Source organism: Vanessa tameamea, chromosome Z (assembly GCF_037043105.1).
Source record: "Vanessa tameamea isolate UH-Manoa-2023 chromosome Z, ilVanTame1 primary haplotype, whole genome shotgun sequence".
Classification (NCBI taxonomy): Eukaryota; Metazoa; Arthropoda; class Insecta; order Lepidoptera; family Nymphalidae; genus Vanessa; species Vanessa tameamea.
This window is the reverse complement of record NC_087341.1, coordinates 9,544,901-9,569,604: the sequence shown is the minus strand read 5'-3', so window position 1 is coordinate 9,569,604 and position 24,704 is coordinate 9,544,901. Positions and strand designations below refer to the sequence as shown.

General features: G+C 32.7%; 1 protein-coding gene across 4 annotated transcripts in view; it reads left to right on the top strand.

The window, feature by feature from the left end:
• Positions 1-1,220: 1,220 nt before the first annotated feature.
• Positions 1,221-24,704, top strand: part of LOC113404080 (anion exchange protein 2) — a 53,881-nt gene continuing 30,397 nt past the window's right edge. For 3 of the 4 annotated variants that reach the window (XM_064220398.1, XM_064220400.1, XM_064220399.1), the window contains exon 1: positions 1,221-1,404. In XM_064220398.1, the coding sequence (XP_064076468.1) occupies positions 1,357-1,404 (48 nt within the window). In that variant the 5' untranslated portion in view covers positions 1,221-1,356. The remainder of the gene's footprint in view (positions 1,405-24,704) is intronic. The other variant, XM_026644827.2, reaches the window with a different exon arrangement.

Sequence of the window (24,704 nt, the reverse complement as noted above, 5' to 3'; positions counted from 1 at the left end):
TATTGGCTGTCCGGAACTTTTATCTAAATTCTATTTAAACGTTCCTCACATTAATTCCCGTAATATGAGCCATTTCTTTTATACCAGATTATATAAAACGCAACTAGGTAGGAATTCAATCATATCTAGATTATCATTATTATACATCACCATCAGTATTAAAGTAAAAGATTTAGACATATGTCACGATAGTCGACCTCAGTTCAATCGAAAAATAAAGAATTTTATTTGTGCCCAATTCTAATCACATCGTTTATCTTATTAATTATTATTTTTTATATAATAGTTTAAAAATGTATTGTATTTCTTATTTTTAGTTATTATCCTTATGTTTAATGCATGGTGAGACTACCTGTAAATAGTAGAACTTTTGCCTTGATAATTTTGAAATATAATTTTTTATTTTTTATTTCGGATGTGATATTGTATCTACTGTTGGTTGTCCTAATGAAAAAAAAAAAAAAATAAAATAAAGATAAATTATTAAAGAAAAACGGTCAGGTTGAGTTTTAAAATTATAAATAAAAATGTATATAAATAAGTACATTTATAATTTAAAATGTATTATTTACGCCGCCGTCCTAAGTTCCTTGTATTTTTATAATGTTTATCTCCGTAATATCCCTGCAGAGACATAACATTGATAGAGTCGCTGATTGGTGCAAATAAATTGCATGGATCTATAAATGTTTCTGGAATAGTACTTTTGCAGAAACATTTATTATGTAAGACGTATTGCTTATTATATATTTCAAATTGACGGAAGAAAAGAAAGCATTTATCTCTTGTATGAGAGTAATAGGATTCGCAATAAACCTAAAGAGAAACCACATAGGTAGGTCACTCTATTGGTAAAAATCGATATTAAACCACATGCACATCAAACCAGTTAATTGAAGCAGAATTTGGTACAATAGTCCAAATCGACATTAATACTTGTATTACAGAAACCCTATATTAACGTATTTATAAAATAAAATGTAATCATCTCAGGAATAAATCTTAGAAATTATAGAAATTAATTAGTTATTAAATTATTGCAGTACGTAAAAATTAAATATTAAATGAGTAAAATAATAGTCGTTCAATCTTTAACATGTAATAGATATATACTGCTATTTATATGTAATAATTGTGATGCATCTGTATATTTACGATTTTCGCTTTTATATACAGGTGTGTCTAAAGGAATAGTCGTTGACGCTGTTGCATGTTAGATGTCCGTGGTGGAAACGCGAGCTAAGCGCAGAGCTGCGCTGACGCCTAACGCAGTTTTTGGTCCATTAGTCGGTCCGGTGCCGGCACGCTGACCGCACGTGGTTCGTGCGATAGTTTTTCATAATACGATCGTAAAACATGAGCAGCGGCAAGAGGAAGCTCTCCTTCCTCGGCTTTGCACCGCAGGTAAGTCCCGATTTTTTTGTAATAAAATACTCTCATGTGTCCCGAACGCGATAATTATTTTATTCACATATATACGACATTATTTATTATTTATTACCAATATTTCAAAAAACTGTATTCATAAGATTTTTAATGTTGCACAGAAAGTTTTTCAAACGCCGATGAATTCGTTAATTGCATAACTTGCGAGGGCTTTTTAGGTGATGTTAATTGAACAAATACTATAATTAAATAGTTCGTAACTTTGAATTATTATTGCATTGAAATTGAAACCCGTAACTCGTATATATATATATATATAAATCGAGCTTCAATAAAAATAATATGTTCTCCGTCAATTTAATAGCAATTGACATCGGATCCTTTAGCCTTCTTAGTAATAGTTGAAGCAAATTATTTAACGGTCGATATACAATTCTAAATAAATATAATTAATCTTTTTTACATGAATGTTTTCTTCACAAACCAACTTTTGTACAAAAATTAAAGTACCTATTTCGTGAAAGTATAGTTTTGGGCATAATTTAAATATTTATAATTATTTTATTATGTAATATAAAGACAAAAAACACCGCAATAGTGAAATATTTATAATATATTTATAAGCAGGTGTAATGTTTTACCTTGATGATAAATATATTTATACATGTTTGTTTCTATAAGTATTATAAAGCAAGAGCGATATATATAAAAATGGGGTTCATAATATTTATTTATTCATACTTTGTAAGAAATGTATGTTTTAAAATTGGTTTTAAATATAATGTAATGTCGTCAAGAGTATGTAAGAGAAATGTATGAAGGTCGTCAGCAATCTGTCATGTCAGTTTAATTCTGTTCTAAAATATATATACACATTCATATATGTAATATACTATTTAATATACAATAATTGCAATGTGAATGTTATAACAAAGTAATTAGATAATTTCTAAACACTATTTGCGAATACTGAATAAGGCTTAAACCGGGGGAGTGCCGTGGTCACTAACACTCGTAACTTGTATCTGTAATTCAATGCAACTATTTATATCCTTTACCACAATGCACACCTTATTTCTTTACTTAAACCTCAAGAATCTAATGTGTTTATTGGGTTACAATATTTTCATAAAAGCAGGTCGAATTTTGATCCTTTTTTATAACTAAATAATATGTTTACCATACCATTTAATATCGTCTTTATATATAGGTAAGTACCCGTGATAATAAAGTATTATGCTCTTGTTAACAAAATAATAATGTAAAGAAAAAAAAAATACGCTATCTATTAAATAGATTTCACGCTTCAGCGACATTTTAAATGAAATTTTCACCGTGATAGTACAAGAAATCCAGCTCGTACATAACAAAAGTATTTTAATAATAATGCTTTTAAAAAGGTTTCGAACGATGCAATAATTGAGTATGAGTGAATTATTCGTTAATTGGAATCTTTTACGATTTATATTTTTCGGTTCAATTGCGTCTATTGTTTCGTATATATTTTCGTTTCACTTTAAATAATTAAAACGTCGCACGAGGCGTGCGATATGAGCGAGGTGTTACGAGAGCATCCACAACACTCCCGAGTCTAATCAACAACAATCAATACGATATCTAAATATGTTTTGTTGCGATGTAACAATCAATACGCATGGTATGTCAATATCCAATCAAATTTTATAATTGATTTACAGTTATCATTAATTTGCAATATTTGTACATTATAATAGCGAAAGTTATTAGATTGGTAAGATTATATTAAGGACAATAAGTTGAAATATAAGTTCTAACTTATACTGGTAAACATCGAAAGGAAAGGTTCAAGATCTTTATCATTAACATTTTATACATTTTAAGCATTATCCATTTTAGACCATTTTAGACGTTATTATATTAAAAGAAAGGAATTATATGTATTTAAAAAACTTAATCAAATTCGTTACAAACATATTAATCTTGTTAAAACATTCATTAAAAACATGTTTATTTTTCGATGACAAAATATTTGAGAACCGTTTCCTTGTTTAAAAGAGCGATGTTATCACAACTAGAAGATAGGTGGATTAGTAAGTCAAGAGATATTTTCAAAAAATAAACTCAATTGACAGCAGAACAAATGGAACCTTATCTTTGGTATTAAATTCCATTTCATTACGTAATTCATAATGTCCGTATTCTATGAAAATATGAATTGAAATTTTTTTTTTAAACAATGTACTGTTTTGTTATTACGTCCAGTTGGACAGCTACTCGTGAAACACTTTAGTGTTTTACATATTTTTACATATTCGTAGTAGTTTTACATATTCCTAAAAAGAGATTTTGATTATTTATTTTATTGAATAGTTTTAAAGTTGTTATCATTCTTTACTATGACTGAAAACCTGATAAGACTTAAGGTAGATTTCCGTCAATTTTTGTATTTATGATACGCTTGTTTACGCGAATTTTATCATAAGACAATTCGACGTCCGGATAAGATATACGTAATCATAAGGTTGGCTACTTTTATTTAGATAACTTAATCATAGGTTAGCTCCTAGCTCGTGCCTTATTTTGATATGATTAGATAAGTCGCTAGCATATTCATTTCTGGACCTCGAGACACGCTAGGTTCAATCCCGGGCTATTATGATCTGCAAAAATGATCTGTACATTTGTCGCCCTTGAAAATCATATTTTTAACCGGTTTTGGGGATATATAATGCGATAAAAGTAGGTACATATTTGGTAATATACCTTATTGTTAACAAACAACATTTTGAAGAACACGGCACACTAACACGGAGGTACGATAATCAGTAACAATAACTTAACAAATACGAAGTTACAACATCTGAAGTTTTTTTTTTGTATAAAATATGTATAAAACGTATAATAGTATTTCCTAGGTCTCTAAACTGTTAAGAGAAAAATCTTCTTATGATTTTCATAGAATCGTACAGTAAACTTTTATTATTCTTATTTTAAGTGATTATTCATAGAGCGTGCATCCACACTTATTGTATTTTACTAAGTCAAAATAAGATTTTACAAAAGTAGAATATTTTTGGTCGATATTTATGATAAACCGGGAACGTCCATTAAGCGAGGAGCTTAACACTATAATATGTTGAAATAGTGTTTCATGGAAACGATCTTTGAAAGGAAAACCTTATATTAATTAAATACCAATGACATATAATATCAAAACATCACGATACATATACGACCATAAGAAAAATTGTAATATACATGTTTTTGGAATTGCCTTATTATAAAAAGGAACTTGTAATAACATTTTATAGTTCTTTTTTTGTTAACTGAATTAATTCATAAATAGATAATCATGACTGCATTGAAAACGTCTGTATGATTTCATTCCATTACATATTCCGCTGATTAAGTGTTCGTGTTTTTTTTCTTACTCATGTGATAAACAAACAATGACTGTCGTCTCAACACTATAGCGTTTGTTTTAGTTAATAATTAGTTCTAAGAAAAAAAACACAAGAGTACGAACTGATTTCATTAGAGGCGACATGTTATTTTATAAATCAAGTACTAATCATTTAATAAATTTATATAATATTCAAAAATAAATTTTCGAAGCCTTATTTCTTCGTGTTGATATCATAATAGCTTTGTGTGATTATAGTAAATATTAATATTTATTAATATGAATATAGTAAAGTTGTCTGTGTCTTCATTACGCCGCCGTCAGGTGTAATAAAATAGAAAGGTACCTGATGGTAAGTGGTGATGATACATGTTGTCACCACTTACACCACTTACTTATTTATTATTTCTTAGAGTGACAATGTCGATGGCGACTGTCATTGTAAGAAATATTAAAATTTTACATCGTCAATGTACAGTTAACATTGAAAACAAAGGTGTTACGTCTCTTGTGCATGTTAGACTAGCTCACTCACCGTTAAAACCGGACTACATTATTAAGTTATGATAAACATATAATCTCACCTGTTATTAGATAATATTATGTATATTGATAAATCTCAAATTGCCTAGTTAAATCACGGTTCTGTTAAAGAATATGAACTTCAATTACCTTTTTTTGATCGACTTCCCCGATTTTTTATTGATGAAAATACGAGAATTAGTTGAGAGAATTACACGAGATTATAAAATTATAGGTACTGCTTTATACCTTTAATAAAACTATATAAAGTTACCAGATACAAACAGGTAAACAGACGTTATCAATGTCATCAGTTATTTAATTGATTTTTATGCGAAATGAAAGGTCATTCTATATCCTTTCGTATAGTATTAGATTGCCTTGTCGAGTGTGTCATATGAAAAATTAAAAATTTATTTTTGCTTAAAACTTTGCATTTTTCGTGTTGGCCCGTGATTTAGCAAGCAACGCATTTGCGATTTGTCAATGTACATATTATCTTTGTCGTCATCAAATAACAGATGCGGTTATATATTTCTTATACCGTATTTTAGACTAGCAATAATACTAATTTTATTATTGTTTGGCGGTAGAAATTTATGGGTGGTTGCTATCCAAAGGGGCTTGCAGAAACCCCTACCATACCTTAGACCTTACTAATTTTCTTATTATATAACATATAATAAATATAACATATAATACATATATAAAATATAATTCTACATATATAACATACATATGGAGGATCTGTTTTTATTTTACTCACGGTTAGCATTTACAATAACGTAAGTTATCTAAGTCTCGACCACTCGGCGTTATGATGATGTGGTCCTTTTGACCGATTTTTGGCATGACGACCATTCCCAACCGAGACTGATCAACGTATTATAGTGTAAAACTTAGTGTGCGTCTTAAATGACGGCACCGCGGGCGCGGAATTCACCGTACTCGTAACAAATACTCGAAATGTCTGAACCTGTTCGGACTGCAAGCGGGCACGCACACAAAAAAAATGTATTACCCTGGCGAATCCGCGTGCGTTGTCATTCAGCACTTGCGCATTGCACAAGTGCTTGTGCTCTGTCTATTACCTTTTCTCTTTGTTTGCAATGCCAAGATAAACTGTTGCCAGAATAAAATTTAATAAGACTGTAACAAAAAGTCAGTGACGCGATATATCAATTTCAATGAAATAACAGTAACGTGTTATACGCGAGAGAAAATAACGGCAACTTCGTTAACATCTATTGATTACCAGCTTATGTGGACTGGCGGCAAAGATATGACTGACTTTATAGGCAGTCGGGTTTCGGCAGACAGTAAACTGTAAAAAATACTCTCTTATTACCTATCTAAAGACTACCAATAGTGAGTAATTTAAATAATATGAAGAAGTGTTATCAGAAGCATTCCGTAGGATGCTTAATACAATATAATAAATGGTGAAAATAATAAAAATTACTTGAACTGTTTCCATCATCAAATAGAATCCTATTTGGTTCTAGGTATTTTACTTTATATAGAGTATTTTTAAATTCGCTCCGAGCGTTACAAAATTCAATTAATCTTCTATTATATCTTCTAATTAAATAAAAATGTTGTTTTTGTTAAAAGAAGATTTTATTGGAAGTCGCTGTTTATTTACTCTAAAAATAATTCAATATGCGTAGTCATGATTGTGTATTTTAACACAAATTCTATATCGAAAAATAAACACATTGATACAAAAAATATATCATTAATTATTGTTTTTAACAAGGACTCGCGTCTTAATTTGTAACACACATACTCGCTACCGGGTGCACTGGACCCAGTATAATATCCTATGTTATTTTTTTAACGAATAATAAAAAGGAATGATAATTAATTTTATGAAAAAATTGTTAAATTTATTGTTTTTTTCTTATACAACTCGCTATTACAAAAAAATAACGTTATTTACTATAACTATAGGACAAGATAAGGTATAATTGTTAAATTTTCTGTGATTGATTATTTTAAACAAAACTTAGCAAACATGTTTCATGTGTTCTCCACAAATTGCTATGATGCATTTTATCCAAAAAAAATGTATGTTTTCGATTTTTTTTCGACATTGGTGCGGTTGTTGAGTTTTATGCCGCAGTTGTGTCAGGCATTATATGTCGGATACGGTTTTTGATATTCTATGGAATGTTTGTGATAGACATTCGTCCATGACGGTATGGTTGAATCAGAGAAATAGCCAACGTTTTGATAAAATCTCTTCGTGTGAAGTTAGCGTCTTGCTCTGGTTTGTGTAAGCTGTTCAGGTATTTTTTATATTTACTTCGCCATTATCTGCTTGTTGCACGGATTTCAATTCATGCTTACTTGTTTCCACATAGTCTTCAGTGTCAGAACAGTTTTCGTTTTCTATTTCTTATTCAATAATTTTTTATTTCTTAAACGATCAAATAGTAAATTGTCGTTAATGTTAAAATCGGTGAACTCGAGGCTTAATGACTTATCTAATGCTTAAAATTATTTATTTTTAACTCAAATAAAGATTTTTAAAGTAATATATCTAAAATTTATATTTAATTCACTTTTAATGACAAAATTTGAATTCAGACACGAAATAAAGTATTTAACATATATGGTTAATGGTTCTAAAATATACAACCAGGAGGGCATTGCAATTATTTTTTTTTATCACGTAGGTATGCGGACGAGCAAATAGGCCATCTGCTGTTAAGTGGTCACCACCGCCTACAGACAATGGTGCTATAAGAAATATTAACCATTCCTTACACTGCCAATGCGCCTCAAACCGTGGGAACTAAGATGTTAAGTGTGAATGTGCAGTTTATAGCGTCAATTTGTATTAACTTTATATTCTTACGTGATGGTAGGGCTTTGTGCAAGCCAGTCTGTATACCTGCCACCCACACGTCAAATATTCCACCGCCAAACAGCAATACTTTGTATTATTGTGTTCCTGTTTGAAGAGTGAGTTGACTAGAGCAACTACAGGCATAAGGGACATAACTTAGTTTCCAAGGTCGCTCTCTCATTGAAGTGTCGTTCTTTATTTTACTCTACATACACACAAAATATTATATTGAATGTGTAGCGTTGGCTCAAAGTTGGTATGTTTAAGTGAGATAGATAGATTCATAGAATGTGTGTATCGTACTGTCTTGTATTCAATGTCGCATGCTCGCATCATTTCTGACGTTTCCTGATCGATTTCTCTGTCGAATCTCGAATTAGTTTTCATAGAATAACCTTGCCGTGATTATAATGTGAGTTTCTGAATACTTTTGTATCCCTGTCTAGTTTTTCCAGTACGTAATTAGTTAAAAACGTTATTGTTTGTTTTATTTTGTTCATTGTTATATCAGTTTGCGATAAATAAATTTATCTTGCGACGTTGGAAATTAGACGTTCGTATTTTTTAATCAATTATTTATAATCAATTATGGTAAGTAGTAACCACTGCATATAGACATTGGTGCCGTAAGACATTTTTGAATTCCTTACATCGCCATTGCGCCACCAACCATAGGGACCAAGTCGCTATGTCGCGTGTGTCTTTTGTTGCACCAGCTCACTTACCTTTCAAATACTAAGTAAACAAAACAACAATAAGTATTGCTGATTTGTAATGGAATATCACACGAGCGGGTTGCATCAATCCAGGCGGACTTGCAAAATGTCCTATCATCAAGTACATTTCTTTTTTGTTTTAGATGACAATGTATTTAATTGAATATCTGTAAAGTTTTGGAGCATATTCCACCACGCTGCTCCAATGCGGGTTGGTGGAATACACATGTGGCAGAATTTCGTTGAAATTAGACACACGCAGGTTTCCTCACGATGTTTTCCTTCACCGCCGAGCACGAGATGAATTATAAACACAAATTAAGCACATGAAAATTCAGTGGTGCCTGCTTGGGTTTGAACCCGAAATCATCGGTTAAGATGTACGCGTTGTAACCACTGGGCCATCTCGACTCTGATAAAATTATATTATTATATTAGAGTTTGTGTAAAACGTTGTAATTATCAATTTTAATAAATGTAAAAATTATACCGATTTTTGTAAAAATACAAAGGCGTTTACATAAAATGAATTGGAATATATCCAAGAATTAATGTGCGTGACTGACGAATTCGCACATGTACGCCATGTGTCCATTACTTGTGACGTTATTCATTTCGGCAATTAAACTATGCGGATACTTTGCACAATTATAACTATTATAGTAATTCACACTCTTGAATTCATCCTCGTTGATTTTATTTTTATAGTGACGGAGCATTAAAATATATTAATTAAATATAAAATCATCTTTTATTTTCTGGCAATTTTTCGCAAATTACAATATTTATTATCATTTTTAGTAACAGCTAAAAACCTACTTGTTAAACTAAGTTAAAGTGTCCCTTTATCAATTTTCACGGTTTTTTCTCTTCTGGAAATTACATTAATTTTATATGATCTCTTTATTATACGTATCCTTTTGTATTTTTTACTTTAAAGGAGTTTTTTATATTTGACTTCGAAATCGGATGAAAATATGAAGCCTAAAAAATCTATATTTTATCCACTTAGAATTTTACAAACATTTTTGGGTCATCTACTAGTCTTTTTACTAGTGGTGGTGCCACACTGCATATCTTCGGGTTGCAGCCGAATGGGCCGGCACGCCCGGGGAAGTAACACTCTCTTACTTAAAATCGGCGTAAAGTGGTAGCTATGCTACCGCGTTTCGTCCGGTATGTGAGAGTCCCGGATGCCCGATCCCCCTCCCCCACAATGTTATCCCCAACATAATGGTTGTGCAGAATTTGGTTTTATTACCACAGGAGGGTACCATCAGCGGCAGCGGTGGAGAATCCCTCTCTGGGCATCCATGCTCAGGACGTACACCACCTGAACAGGGATGCCCAGGCTGCCCTCCGAATTCTGGTGGGGGCAATTTTGCGCTCGTCACTGTTCGGGGCAAGCTGAGCAGGCATCATAAGGCAACCCCTACCACCCTCACTGTGGACTTCTGCAACATGAGGGGACTCAACTCCAACTTGAACGCCGTCCACTTTCACTTTGAGACGGCGAAGCCGGCCTTGCTCTTTCTTACCGAGACCCAGATATCCTCGTCTGCCAATACGACTTTTCTTTCTTACCCAGGGTACAAATTGGAACATTCCTTTGTACCACGAGCTGGGGTGTGCGTTTACGTCAGAGATGATATATGCTCTCGCCGCCTCGGCAGCCTTGAAGGACCTATCGATTATCTGGCTGCAGGTAGACTGCGACGACCATCCGCGAATCTACGCGTGCCTTTATAGGTCCCATAGCGGTAATGCCGAAACTGACCGACTGGTTGAGCACGTCCAAATGGCTACAGATTTCGTGCTACAGCAGATCCCATCCGCAGAGATTGTAATTCTTGGCGATTTTAATGCCCACCATGCCGAATGGCTTGGGTCACGCACATAACGATCATGCGGGTAGATCTGTTCTCGACTTCGCTTTGACATATGATTTGACACAACCGGTCACCTCGCCAACGCGAATACCAGACGTGGAGGATCATACACCTTCTCTGTTGGACCTTCTGCTGACTTCCCATCCGGATGGCTACCAGGTTATCGTCGATCCCTCTGGGCTCATCGGACCACTGTCTCGTCCGGAGTACAGTGCCGGTTGCGCGGTACTCACGACCTCGTTTCGCGGGTTGCCGCCGAGTGTGGCACTACAAGTCAGCAGATTGGTATGGGATGCGGTCCTTCTTTGCATCCTACCCATGGGGGCAGGTTTGTTTCTAGCCGGATAATCCGAGCGTTGTTGCCGACTCTGTCGCCGATGTGGTACTTCAGGGTATGGAACTGTTCATTCCGTATTCTGCGGTCCCCATCGGAGGCAAGTCCCAGCCCTGGTTTGGTCGTTTCTGCAAAACGGCTTCATGCCGAAAATGGGAATGCTACCAAGACTGGGCTAACGCATCGGCGTCTCGTGATGTAAATACCAGCGCATTCAGAAAGGAATATAACTCTGCCTCTAGGTCCTTCAAAAACGTGATTGCTAAGGTGAAGACCAATGTACTCCACATTGGCAGAATTGGCGAGAGACTTGTGCGCCTCCCTTCAAGAATACGTGCGTTCTGGTCTCTCGCTAAGGCTGTCTTAGGGAATTTCTGTCAGCCCTCTTTTCCATCTTTGCACAGGGACGGTGAGTCATTGGCCCATACCGCAAAGGAGAAAGCTGATCTTTTAAGCTCCCTTCGCGGCGAACTCGACTCTGGATGGCCGAGGAAAGTCACCACCAACAATCCCGCGGTGTGATACCACGATGCCAGAGGTTAACGCGTCTTTTCCGGCAATCCTATGCATTCGGCGTCGTCCCGAACTCCTAGAAGACTGTTTTGGTGCATCCGATTCCTAAAAAGGGTAACCGCTCACACCCATCCAATTATAGGCCTATATCCATCACCTCCTTGTTCTCCAAGGTAATGTAGTCCATCATAAACTGCCAGCTCCTGCGGTACCTAGAGGAGTACCAGCTGATTAGCGACCGCCAATACGGTTTCCGTCGGGGTGGCTCAGCCGCTGATCTTCTAGTTTACTTTACTCATAGATGGGCAGAAACAGTTGAGAGCAAGGGGGAGGCATTAGCAGCCAGTCTGGACATAACGAAGGCTTTCGATCGCGTGTGGCACAAAGCGCTTCTTTTGAAGCTTCCTTTCTATGGGCTTCCCGAGAAATTATGCAATTGAATTACCAGTTTTTTGGCAGATCGGAGCATCAAGGTCGTTGTGTCTGCATTGTAAGCTGCGTTCTATCACCCACTCTGTTTCTTCTGCATATCAATGACTTGTTGCAAATCAGTAACATTCACTGCTATGCAGACGACAGCACCGTAGACACCTCATACACCAGCCGTGCTAATATTTCTCGGGAAAACGTCGAAGAAAACCGGAACAAACTTGTATATGAAATCTAGTCTTCGTTAAACAAAGTCTCGATCTGGGGCCGGCTGAACCTAGTCCATTTCAACCCCAAAAAGACGCAAGTTTGCGCGTTAACTGCTAAAAAAACACCATTTGTCCTATCTCCACGATTTGAGAACATTCCGTTATCTGCCACAGCTAGTATCGGAATACTTGGCGTCGATATTTCGAGCCTCGTTCAGTTTCGCAGTCAATTGGAAGGCAAAGCCAAATTGGCATCGAAAAAGCTCGGTGTGCTCAGCAAGGCAAACAGTATTTCACGTCGGCCCATCGTCTAAGACTCTACAGGCGCAAATTCGGCCACACATGGAGTACCTCTTCTCTCACCTCTGGGCGGGTGCTCCCCAGTACCGGGTCCTTCCATTTGACCGTATCCAATGTAGAGCGGCTCGAATTATCGACGATTAAGCCCTTTCCGATCTGCTTGATCCTTTGGCTTTGCATAGAGATGTTGGATCGCTCTGCATCTTCTACATAATTTTTCACGGGGAATGTTCCGAGGAATTGTTCGGATTCATCCTGGCTACTGAATTTCACCTTCGGATATCTCGTCAAAATTCCAAATATCACCCGCACCACCTAGATGTTCGAAAATCCACAACAGTGCGATTTTTAAGACATTTTGTGCCTCGCACAACCACTCTGTGGAACCAGCTTTCGCCGTCGGTTTTCCGAAACGATACGACTTGGGAACCTTAAAGAAAAGAGCATACTCCTTCTTGAAAGGCCGGCAACACACCTGCAATCCCCCCGGTGTTGCAGATGTCCATGGGCGGTGGTAGTCATTTTCCATCAGGTGAGCCCCTTGCTCGTTTGCGACCTCTAACATAAAAAAAATCTTTGAGATTTGAGAATATTTAATTGAATATTATAAAAGTTTGTGACTTGTGCCTCGCAGTACCGGCAATAAATATTTAGTAGTATTTTTTAATAAATCATTGATTTGTATTTTTTATTAATTTCTGTATCCAAGGAGATACTATCAACTATCAAGCAGCAACACTTAGTATTTTTGTATTCCGGCTTGAAGGTGGAGTGTACCAGTGTTGGGCATAAGGGGCATAAAGTCTTAGTTCCCAAGATTGGTGGGGTATTGGCGATAAAGGGCTACTTAATATTTCTTAAAGTGGCGGTAGTAAGTGCTGGTAGTTTCTCACTATCACCATTTGCCAGTTTGACAAATATAAGATAAGAAAAAAACAATGTTTCAAGTTTTAGAACGGTTTCAAATAAAATTTACCATTTAAAGGTAAACGTTAAATAAGTAATATTGCTGGAATGAATTAATTTTTATAAAATCTACTATATTTAACTTCATAGGAATAATTATCACCATTGGCTTAAAATTTGCTTTGCAATCATTAACAATCCATTAGTTGGTTAGTACGACACCCATTGATCGAGATGGGGAACGGTTACTCTGTCAGGGACCACACGAATTATATACGAATGAATGTGTCTGTAATATATGCCTATCATATTATACGCTGATGTAGAATCATATCACAAATATAATTTAATTTAATTCACCAAGTTTCTCATTTGTCACGTACTGTTTTAGAATAGAATCCTAGAATACATCCAAAATGATACTCGTGCTAAATTTAAAACAAGTACAGGAACGTCGATCTCCAAAGAGATATTATATGGTTAATGAATTGCAAATTGGGTAAAAAGTCCCTTGGGGCTGGACTGCTTTTTTATTACATCATGAAACATAAGATTTTTTTTAATGATTTGCCATTATTTTAAAATGTCATTTTATCCATTGCGTTATTATATAAATATATATACGTACGTATTAAAGCATGTTATTTTTAAGATTAGAATTGATATATTTTTTAAATGACATTTAACTGCGTATTGAGTATCTTCCTATTAAGGAAATGTATAGCACTTATATCTTTTGTATATTCTTCTATATGTATATTATACCGCTAAACAGCTATACATATAGTGAGTGAGCCAGTGTAAATGAAGGCACAAGGGACATAATATCTCAGTTCCCAAGGTTAGTGGTGCATTAGCGATGTAAAGAATGGTTACAATATCTTAATGTTGACAAAGGTTAATAGTGACAACATACCACCAGGTAGCCCATTTGCCCATTCTATATTTAAAAAAAAAACACTAAAGTTTTTGATATTCAAAATGGAATAGTTTAAACGCGTAATTAGAATAGTTTTACTTGATTTCCCACTTTAGATTCAGATTTTTTTAGTAGTTTAATATAATATGAGCGTCACCAGCTGTTCACGTTGGAGAGCACTATTCTTTGGTCAGTTTATTTTCTCATTATTAATAATTGTTTTAATTTTTTTTAACGAAGACAAATATTATAAATGTTCTAATGTTATATAAATATTCTTTTAAAAGTTTCTTCAAGAACGACCTATAAAGAAGAATATTTTAGTGCAACTTGAAATAAATAAGCCCCTACCCTTATATGATGAGTGGGTGGTGGTGATGGATACCCACTCAGGCGGGCTGGCACAAAGCCCCACTAACGAGTAATGATGATCTTTGAAGTTTTAAGACTTATTTTTAACAAGCAGGAATGTTTGCAAAACATCTCCATTATATTTGATCTAAGTGCATAAAATATATAAAATACAAAAAAAAGCAATAAGTGCTTAATAATAGTATCATTTATATAAATGTTGAGAAGAAAGTATGTTTTACTGTTTTAAACCGTTGAGAATTGTAAGATATCGGTAATAACGCGTGTCAGTTATGCCCTTGTACTTGGTAGCATTGGCTACTTTGTGGAACACGACTGCGAACAACCAATAGGCCGTTCAATAATAATCAAATACACATTTAAGCATTAGTTACGGCACAAGGTGAGATGCTTAATTTTTTGTTCCCTTTAATTTATTCACTTTTACATTACGAATTTTAAATATCGAATAAAATCATTTGGAAAAATAATATTCGCCTAAATTTATAGTTGTATGTTACAATTAATTAAGTATTTTCACCAATGATAACATCAAGTTCAGATAAATATTGAACACGGACCCGAACTGAAGGTTCAATTTAGATATTAAAAGACATTTGTTTAAATAAACACATACACTTGTAAAATTGAATCAATAACTAGAGTGCCTCGGTCCTCTGCTAATAGATACCCACATCGTTTTTCCCGCGAGTAGCATCATAACGTCATATTATCGTTTTTTGTGCTGGTTATAAACTACTTTTAATATTACCAAATATTCCAAATGACTAAGATAAATTAGACACCTGCAAACCTCACGTTTTATGATGTCTGTTAAAGTTTTATCTAAGACACAAAATCAAATTATAAGCTGTCGTAATGTATAAGTGCAATCCAATCAGCAGTTTTAGTGAACAGGATTCATTAAATAAATATATAACCTACATTTTAAAATATGTTACGACGTTCCTTGTGTCTTTCATTGATTTTTTTTTTTAATTTAAAAACAATCACAAAATATCTTATTTGAATAAAGTTTAACAATATAACTGTGATTAATTCATTGTCAATCAATAAAATAAATAATCATTACGAATATTGCATGCCTTTAACTTTGATAAAATCGTTTGGTTCTCTTTACCTAACCGCGCGGAGACCAAAAAAAGCGTCATGTTTTTTTTAGACATAAACTTGTTCGAATAAGTACTGTGATTCACCGTGTACATATAATTCTCTAATTATAGTTTTGGCTGTACGAGTGTAAAATGTTTTTTTTTTTTTTTATAAAGTTTCCATTGCTGTTTTAAAACCCGCTTAAATCATTTACTATTAAATATTTTATACTAATATAACTATCTATCTAATTTATATTTTCTTAAGAAATGAATTTATTTAAGTAATCAACTCATAGGAGGTCACACCGGTTATTATCATAACTACGTTACAGTTCTCTCGGTCAGGGTTTATTTAACTACCAAGAAAAACCTTCTCAATATAGTTTTTTTAATAGTTTTAATACTTTTGAAATGAATGTTACATTATTATAAAATTATATTAAAATTAGGTACTGTGGGTGAGATTAACTCTGGCAACACCATTAACTTTTGGCGTCCTATCAAATTATATTAATTTATTCAAGCATTGTATTCACCCGCTGCGTTGCCCTACTGGCTATCTTATATTTCTGTACAAATCCTAAGATCATGGGTTAGAATGACAAATTATTACTATTTTCCACCAAAGAATTATTAGTAGCCCGGTGTTACTACTGTGCAAGTATTGCGTTACAAGCACTAAAAGGCGTTCGAAATGCGCTTGATCAGTCTCCGGTCGTGTCAGATTCAATTTCTATAATAGAAGCTTGTGCATTATAATCTCCTTTGCGTTTTTTAAACATTATCACTTGTCTAAATTAAATCTAAATAAAATTTAAAAAAAAATCGCTTATACTTTTACTTGAAATGATTCACGATATGACATTAATGATATCAATGACAATATTAATATTATTTATCGGCTTATCCTTTCGAGCGTGCACTTTAGGCCATAAATGTATTCATATAATTATATTATATATATAATTAATATCATCATTATCATGTATACCTGTATAATGTAAATGTTTATTGCTTTTTTATCTATTCATTGATTGCTCGGATAATATAACGTCACATCTCGAATAAGTTAAAATAATTATAATACGAATGAGCTTTGAATCAGTGTGTGTGTGTGTTATTAAGTAAACATTCAAGGCTATAAATATTATCAAGAGTAATTAATTGGACAATATTATGTATGTGTTATAGCAGTATGCTATTTGTTCGACTTGTTCCGTATGTAGTCCATTAAAAAAATATATTCTATTTGTTTTAATTGTAATTAAAATAGCGTTCACTACAATATAAATAAGTTAATACGTAAATGAACTAGAAATGTTTAAATTGCCCCTGTGGATCGCAACCTTGTTTTATAGTCTCCTATACCTCTTTTAACAAATAGAACACAAAAATATGCTTTTAATTTGCTGAGCTGTGGGAATAGCACTATCAAATGTGTATATAAAGGTAGAAAAACATTTCGGATATTTTGTATTCCTGGTATAACACTTATTGATACATCTCTTATGTTAAAAATAAATATTTTTTGTAGCTGTTTTGTATTTAAATATTATATATTTTTTGCTATGCTGCTATGCTATCGATGTTTTAAACAAAGTATGGTAGATTGTTTACAGTAATAAATGTATCCCGATCCGGGATTTAAATCCAGGAAATCGTGTCTTGCAACCGTATAACGTAGTTACTGTACCGAGGCTATGTATATTATACAAAAAGAAAAACTCGAATTCAAACCTTTATTTGAATTAGGGCGGGTTCCTAGTAAAATAATTATGTCCGTGAGTCAGTATTAATGAGTAATTAAATATTATAAATATTCATCATAGTCATATTATAAAAAAATGTATACTTTTTATTGTCATGATATTACAAGTATAAATAATGAGCAATATTATTTGTGTTTATATCGGAATTTGTGTGTCAAGGTATTCTGTTTTAAATATAAATTAGATTTTTCGATTTTAATAAGTAAACACGTTGTATCAAACAGCCTTACATTATAGATTTAACAAGTGTTATCTAGAACTTCCGTTGATCACCGCGTAATTGAGGTTGTTTATTTGAAGTGTATTTGTAAATTGTGTTACTTAAGCATCGTGACAATAAGTTTCAGTGAAAAATTGTACATTATTATAATTAGCCTTCATTACTGCTTCGACAAAAGACGCAATCTCGTTATGTTGTAATGAAGGTATCATTACAGCTACATTATGATTTATGAAACCTATGGTATATTATTTTAGAATTACTAATATGGTACTGATTCATTTATAAATACCCACCTCTTATTGAGTTATATTTTTCATACGATAAAGAAATGCTAGATAAGTTGAAGGTTTCTTATATATTATGTTCTTGGTTTCGTTTCGAAATCTGAATAATGGATTCAAATCAAGGTGACGAAAGACAACGTAAGGAAACTTGGATAAGTTCCCAATATACGTATCTAAGCCTTCGTCTTAACTAGAGACGACCAATTAGATAAACTACAACGCCACATTGGCTAAGTAGTCTGAATCAACACTCATATTTATAATATACCATAGTAGTTTTTAGAAAACTATACAAATATATATGCAAGATGTTATTGATCAAAAAAGGAGTACAACCTACGTCGTTCAGACGACATTACTCTATTAGAAAAAGTCAGAAATGATCATATTACAAACAATGATCTTTGAAACATTGTACAGTTTCTAGACAGGTATTTTGACGGCCAACACTCACTAAGCAACTGTACCCACCCACCCAGAACCTACACAGCGCCATCACTCGTTTTTTTACTTTCGGTGATAGAATATAGGCGTCCTGACTCAAAATTCATGACAATTGGTGTACATTAATCGTTTGGGTTAACAACGAACTAATATTTTTACACGTCAGATGCAAAACGGCATGGTAAGTGCTTTATTATCCAGAATATTGAAATTTCGATCAACTCAGTTTTTAACTTTCTTTGAGTGCTGTGACCAAAACGTCTTATGATAAAAATCAGATTCGATTTATCTGAACAGTAATGTCCTAATTTAAAAATTATTTACTAATCGTAATAAAATTAATATTACTTTATAAAATCTGTAAACACTCTTTGCTAAGGACAGCCAGCTGACTAACGAAAATAATTATTTAAATTCATCGAACTGACCTTATACAAGGTATTAAGGTTCGTTTATGTTTTTGCGGAATATTTCGTTGAATTTGATTTTAATTATTAATTGTTGCAGAGATTTATGTAAAAAATATTTTTGGATTTTTTTTTAATTGATTGAAAGAGGTTTTGCGAGCGGTCGGGCTGTCACAAAAAAATTCCCAGTAACAGCACGAAGACTGGAATTTGAAAGTGTGTGCACTCCCGTCCAAAGTCGTTGGTGCTGCGTCTGAACTCTTTCTCATCAGGACATTATAATTATTAGACACAGTCGTAGTAGTCACAGTTTAATTAGATAAAGATTTTGTTAGAACAATTTTATTATTAACTTCATCCTTTATTACTTTACCTATTGATATACATATATAATTCGCCATCAACTTCTGTTCACTTTGATCAATGTAACCGAATGAAAAGTTAAACATTAAACGGGTTACTGAAGTTCGTACTTCATTGCTTTGACCATTTTTCTGTATTAAATGGATTATTAAAAGCCTCACTGACACTGGCAGGACAGATCATTATCTCGAATCCTTGGGCTACGGAACTTGACTGGTACAGAGCGTGGCTATCCTCTTTTTCTTTACATTATTACTGCAGCCCTATGTATGTATACAGTTGCATTTTTTATGTAGAGACAATATTTTCGGACTGATGTAATCGAATACATTGGCTAATGGCTACTAGTTTTGAATTTGAACGAATATGTTTCCAGCTTTACGTCATTTAATGTAGCGTCTAAAGTTTTAGCTTGAGATTGTAAATATTGTATACTATTACATCAAATTTAACGGATAAGTACTTTTTAAAGATTGGTTTATTTGTTAATTGATTAAAGCAAAACTTAGTTACTTTTTGATGTAAGTACATGTTATACAAGTTTTTGAACAGATCTAACATTATTTCGTTTTAGTTCAGTGGATAAGATGATGAATTGTGTCAAAAATTACGATTCAACAAAAATAATAGCGTATGTTGGTATCAACATTTCGATCAAGTCTAACTGTCGAGTGTCAAATTAATTTGTTACTGATTAGCTCTGCACAGTATCTACGAGTTATATATACATAAGACCAATAGATGAAGGAACCTGTCATAGTGAATTTGACACGTGCGACATAAATAATGAGCATAAAATAAAATAAAACTAAAATTATAATAAATTAAAGGAATATGAGATATGTATGTGAATAGAGACGATTTTTAACAGACATGGTTTTGCTAACACGATCACAAGCCATTGAAATGATTTATTTTTTATCTACACGTATTAAGGAGCCTCGTGCGTGGACTGATAATGTGAATCTTTCAATAGTTTAAATTTGAACTAAAACCTTACATACGATTGCGAAGAATTTTGTTTTGATAAAATTATTTAACTACACAAATAATTACTACCATCTTACTTCTAAAAAATTAAGGCATATACATATCCATATATATAGAATTACACCTATTATAGACATAATAAAATAGTCGAAGTGAAACTTCTTTAGAATCGTCGTGATTTGAAAATCGATATGAAACAAAAATGCGTCCCAACGAAGAGGCAAACACATAATAATAATTATAATAACCTAAACGTCCTACAAATGTCCGCATCCACCATCACACTTTTCACAAAGCAGTTATTCTCAACACTTGCCGTCTCACACGTAAATTCTTGTCATCATCATGTGCTTAACTCTACACATTGGCTTAGGCTGTGTATCTGTTTTGTTACCCTTCTACAAGGGAAATAAAAGAGGAAGAAAAAAAACAATTATAATAAATGTAATTATTCAGTTTCACTTCTAAAGTGAATTGGACAAACACACACACTCTTTATATTTTATTTTGTTAATTTATGTAGATTTAATCCTGTTATTAATCTAAAAAGCACTTGCTTTAAATGAATCGTTTACTATAGATAGTTATCACGATTGAATCTTGGACGAGTATATAATCATACCCAGAAATGCTTACAAAATCTCCGCTTTGGTTTTAATACAACAGGATCTTAATATGTCTTGTAACGGTAATAACGAACCCTAGAAACCAACTTTATGAACTACGGACTGGACGACAATTAAAATGTCTTATAGTAGTATGCCACGTATAATGTCAGATTATACGTATGGAAGCCTTCCAATCCACGTTGCCTTACTACAAGTATCAAGTCTATAAAGAACTATTCATATGTGAGGTACGATACAATGAAAAAAGCAGATTCAAACTTCCAAATTATTTGTCACCGTTATATGAGATGTTTCAAAAAAAAAGTATCTTTAAGAATAACACATGCATATACTACACAACTAGTAGTACCCGCCCCGGTTTTGCACCGGTATAACAGAGCTTACGTAAACGTTCATATTTAAGAACATTACATATACATCATACATTAGCAGCCTGTAAATTTCCCACTGCTGGGCTAAGGCCTCCTCTCTCTTTGAGAAGAAGGTTTGGAAGGTGAAGGTATTCCACCACGCTGCACCAATGCGGGTTCGTGAAATACACATGTGGCATAATTTCGTTGAAAGTAGACATATGCAGGTTTTCTCACGATGTTTTCCTTCACCGCCGAGCACGAGATGAATTATAAACAAAAATTTAGCACATGAAAATTCATTGGTGCCTGCCTGGGTTTAAACCCGAAATCATCGGTCAAGATGCACGCGTTCCAACCACCGGGCCATATCGGCTCTAAGAACACACAAACAAATAAATATTTATGTTTTTAGGGCATAGTCCTTTCGCGATCATACGCAATAAATGAAGTCTTCATAATTTATTTACGATCGAATTAATAGACATATTATTATTTAAATATGTATATGTTTGATTTGTTTATTCAGATTTTCAAATATTTATTGCTGTTATGTATATATATATATTGTAAAGATAAATATGCAATACATGCAACACATAAATACAGTAAGGTAAATACATCTGCATAAAAATCGACAAATATAGTTGCAACCAGATCCGAACTAGCAGCTTCCGATATCAAACCGCTATTTTTCGATATAATGAGCCAATTTGAAATATTATATGTATATTATAAATATTAGCGACAGTCGCTACACTTTGTAAAAAGAAAATAATACTAGTACTACTGCGTCAATAACCACTTTAGCAAATTACGTAACATTTAAATGTTTATTAGAACTGAAAAAAATAGTAGGAAATTGTACGTTTGTAGCAAATTGTACACCTTTGGCGTGGCAGCAAAATTATAAGTCAAAGAATATCTAGCAATGATTGTGTTATTATTTTCTTTTATATTTTGATACATTTTCCTATGATTATACAAAGAGTTACTCACTTTATTTTCTGTTATTTCCACGATATAAAGACAAAGAAACCATTCTCGATATGTTTTTGATATTAAAAAGACCTTTAAAATGATTATTTCTTTTATTATTTAAGTGTTTATATTTAGTAATGGCCGATAAGTGGTCCAATTTCGACTGAAAAAAATTGTCTAAGTAATAAAATTAAAAAAAAATGTATAATATATGAATTTGCACTTTTCAAACATTTCTTCCTACTCTTTCTAAATCGATTGACAAATATAGCACAAAAATGTAGTAAAATGTTTTGTCTTTACCCATTCATATAAAGATTACCTGTGAGATATATATCAGATCTGACTTATATATCTCTCAGGTAATTAAAAGATACAGGAATAGTAAATCCTATAGTAATATCGGCTAATAAGGAAGAGGAAGCAAAGGTACAATGAATCTATCGACCAGCCGCGTCCTTGACCGTAATATCGTTTTATACTCCTGCGTTTTGCAAGAGCAGATAGAGATCTGCTCTTCGCGTCTAATTAAAAGCTTCAATAGACATAACATCAATAATAATAATTTTAAGTTTCCCGATGAAATAAATTTTTTTTCGACTGCCCTTTAAAAAAATAGTTCAAAATAGTTTTAATCATTTTCCATGTGATTTATTAGAATACTTATATTCGTTTAAGCCAATGTTAGTGCGATCTGATATAAAAATAGACAAATATCGCTTGAATTCGTTCTATTATTATAGATCACCCTATATCATCATCTTCTTATCATCACCTTAGTAAGTGAACAGATATCTAGTTATGTACTAGTTAAACGATTATGTAATCGTTAAAAGTTAAGATTGATTTAATATTTAAAATTGCATTTGCGCGACTTTTATTTAACGTGCATTTATATATATGTTAAATAATAGCAATCGTTTAAAAATAAATGAACGCGAGCAAACTCTTTTAAGATTTTTATTAGTAAAGATAATTAATTGCAAGTAAATACTTCGAAACTAGATGAAGGTAGTCCGGAGCGAGACAGTTTGTAGTTACCTACATACATACCTACATGTAACGCGTATAAACCATATCCATTTTATACGTATGCCTCTTATTTGCTCTACTTACAGAAAACAGGTTAAAGAACAAGGTGTTTAGTACTTTACTACTACACCGTACTGATATTTTAAAGAAAATAATTTTGATTGTTTGCGTCATTTTACAAACGAAACAATCAAGTTGACATAGAAATCCATCCATCACGATACAAAATGTGTATTCGGATATATGTATTATATCGAAGTAGTTGGTTAATTTCTCGGTTCACTAACAAAACACAGTTTGATATATTATTGTGGTAGGACTAGTAAGAATAAATATATCTGTTTAATGTTACGTTCATACGTACTATATATGTAATAGTGGTCTCGTCACAATTATTATATATATAACAGATATATGTATAGTTTATGTAGAATATTTAAAGGTATCATAAAATTATATTATTAATAAAATATAATTAAATAGTAATTACAATGTAACCTGTTATGATTAAGAAGATCATATGAGAATATCTTCCTAGATAGATAAATCATCTAATCATATTCCACACATATCCTATAGAACCTATTAAATATTTTAATAAATTGGTATTTACAATTTTAAGTCTAATGTATGCTAAGTCAAATGTTCTAATATTTACAAATAATTTTGTTGATAAAAAAATCCCTGTATAAACTTTTTTAATGTAACTTTAACGTAATTACTAATTGCAGTTTCCTTTAAGATCGTGGCCATGAGATTGAACTTTTCTTGTGCACTTTCAAATAAAATTATTATTGACTTATCACTATCGGCCTTATTAATAAGAGTTGTCTAATAGAAACACGTTACCAAGTGTTCATTTAAATAAACATTATAGATTTAAAAGTAAAATTTCAGAAATATAGTATTGCTTAAAATATTGTAACAAAAATAGTAAGAAAGTATATATATATATATATATATATAACGACAATCAACGTATTAAATGAATTGATCGTATAGCTCATGCTTATACGCGTATTTATAGAGCTGTTTCGCGGTGTGAATGTTACACTATAATTAACGCACCACGTGACGCCATGCTGTCTGATGTACCGATATTGGATACTGGAGGCCACAACATGATAATTATGTCATAAGAGACAGAACGCACATTTTATCGTTTGCCGATTAGTATTAATAAAATAAAATTAAATATATTTAAAAAAGTTTCTTGCAGTGTTATTATACCCTCTAAATATTTTAAAAAATCGATTTATATCGGCTACTTTTTTTTTCTTTGATTTATTTATATCACACAAATAAACAGTGTATAAAATAATAGCAAATTGTCATTGAATCATAATTATGATACGTTACGTCACTTATAATAATTGCTACCCACTCATCTGATATTCTACCGCCAAA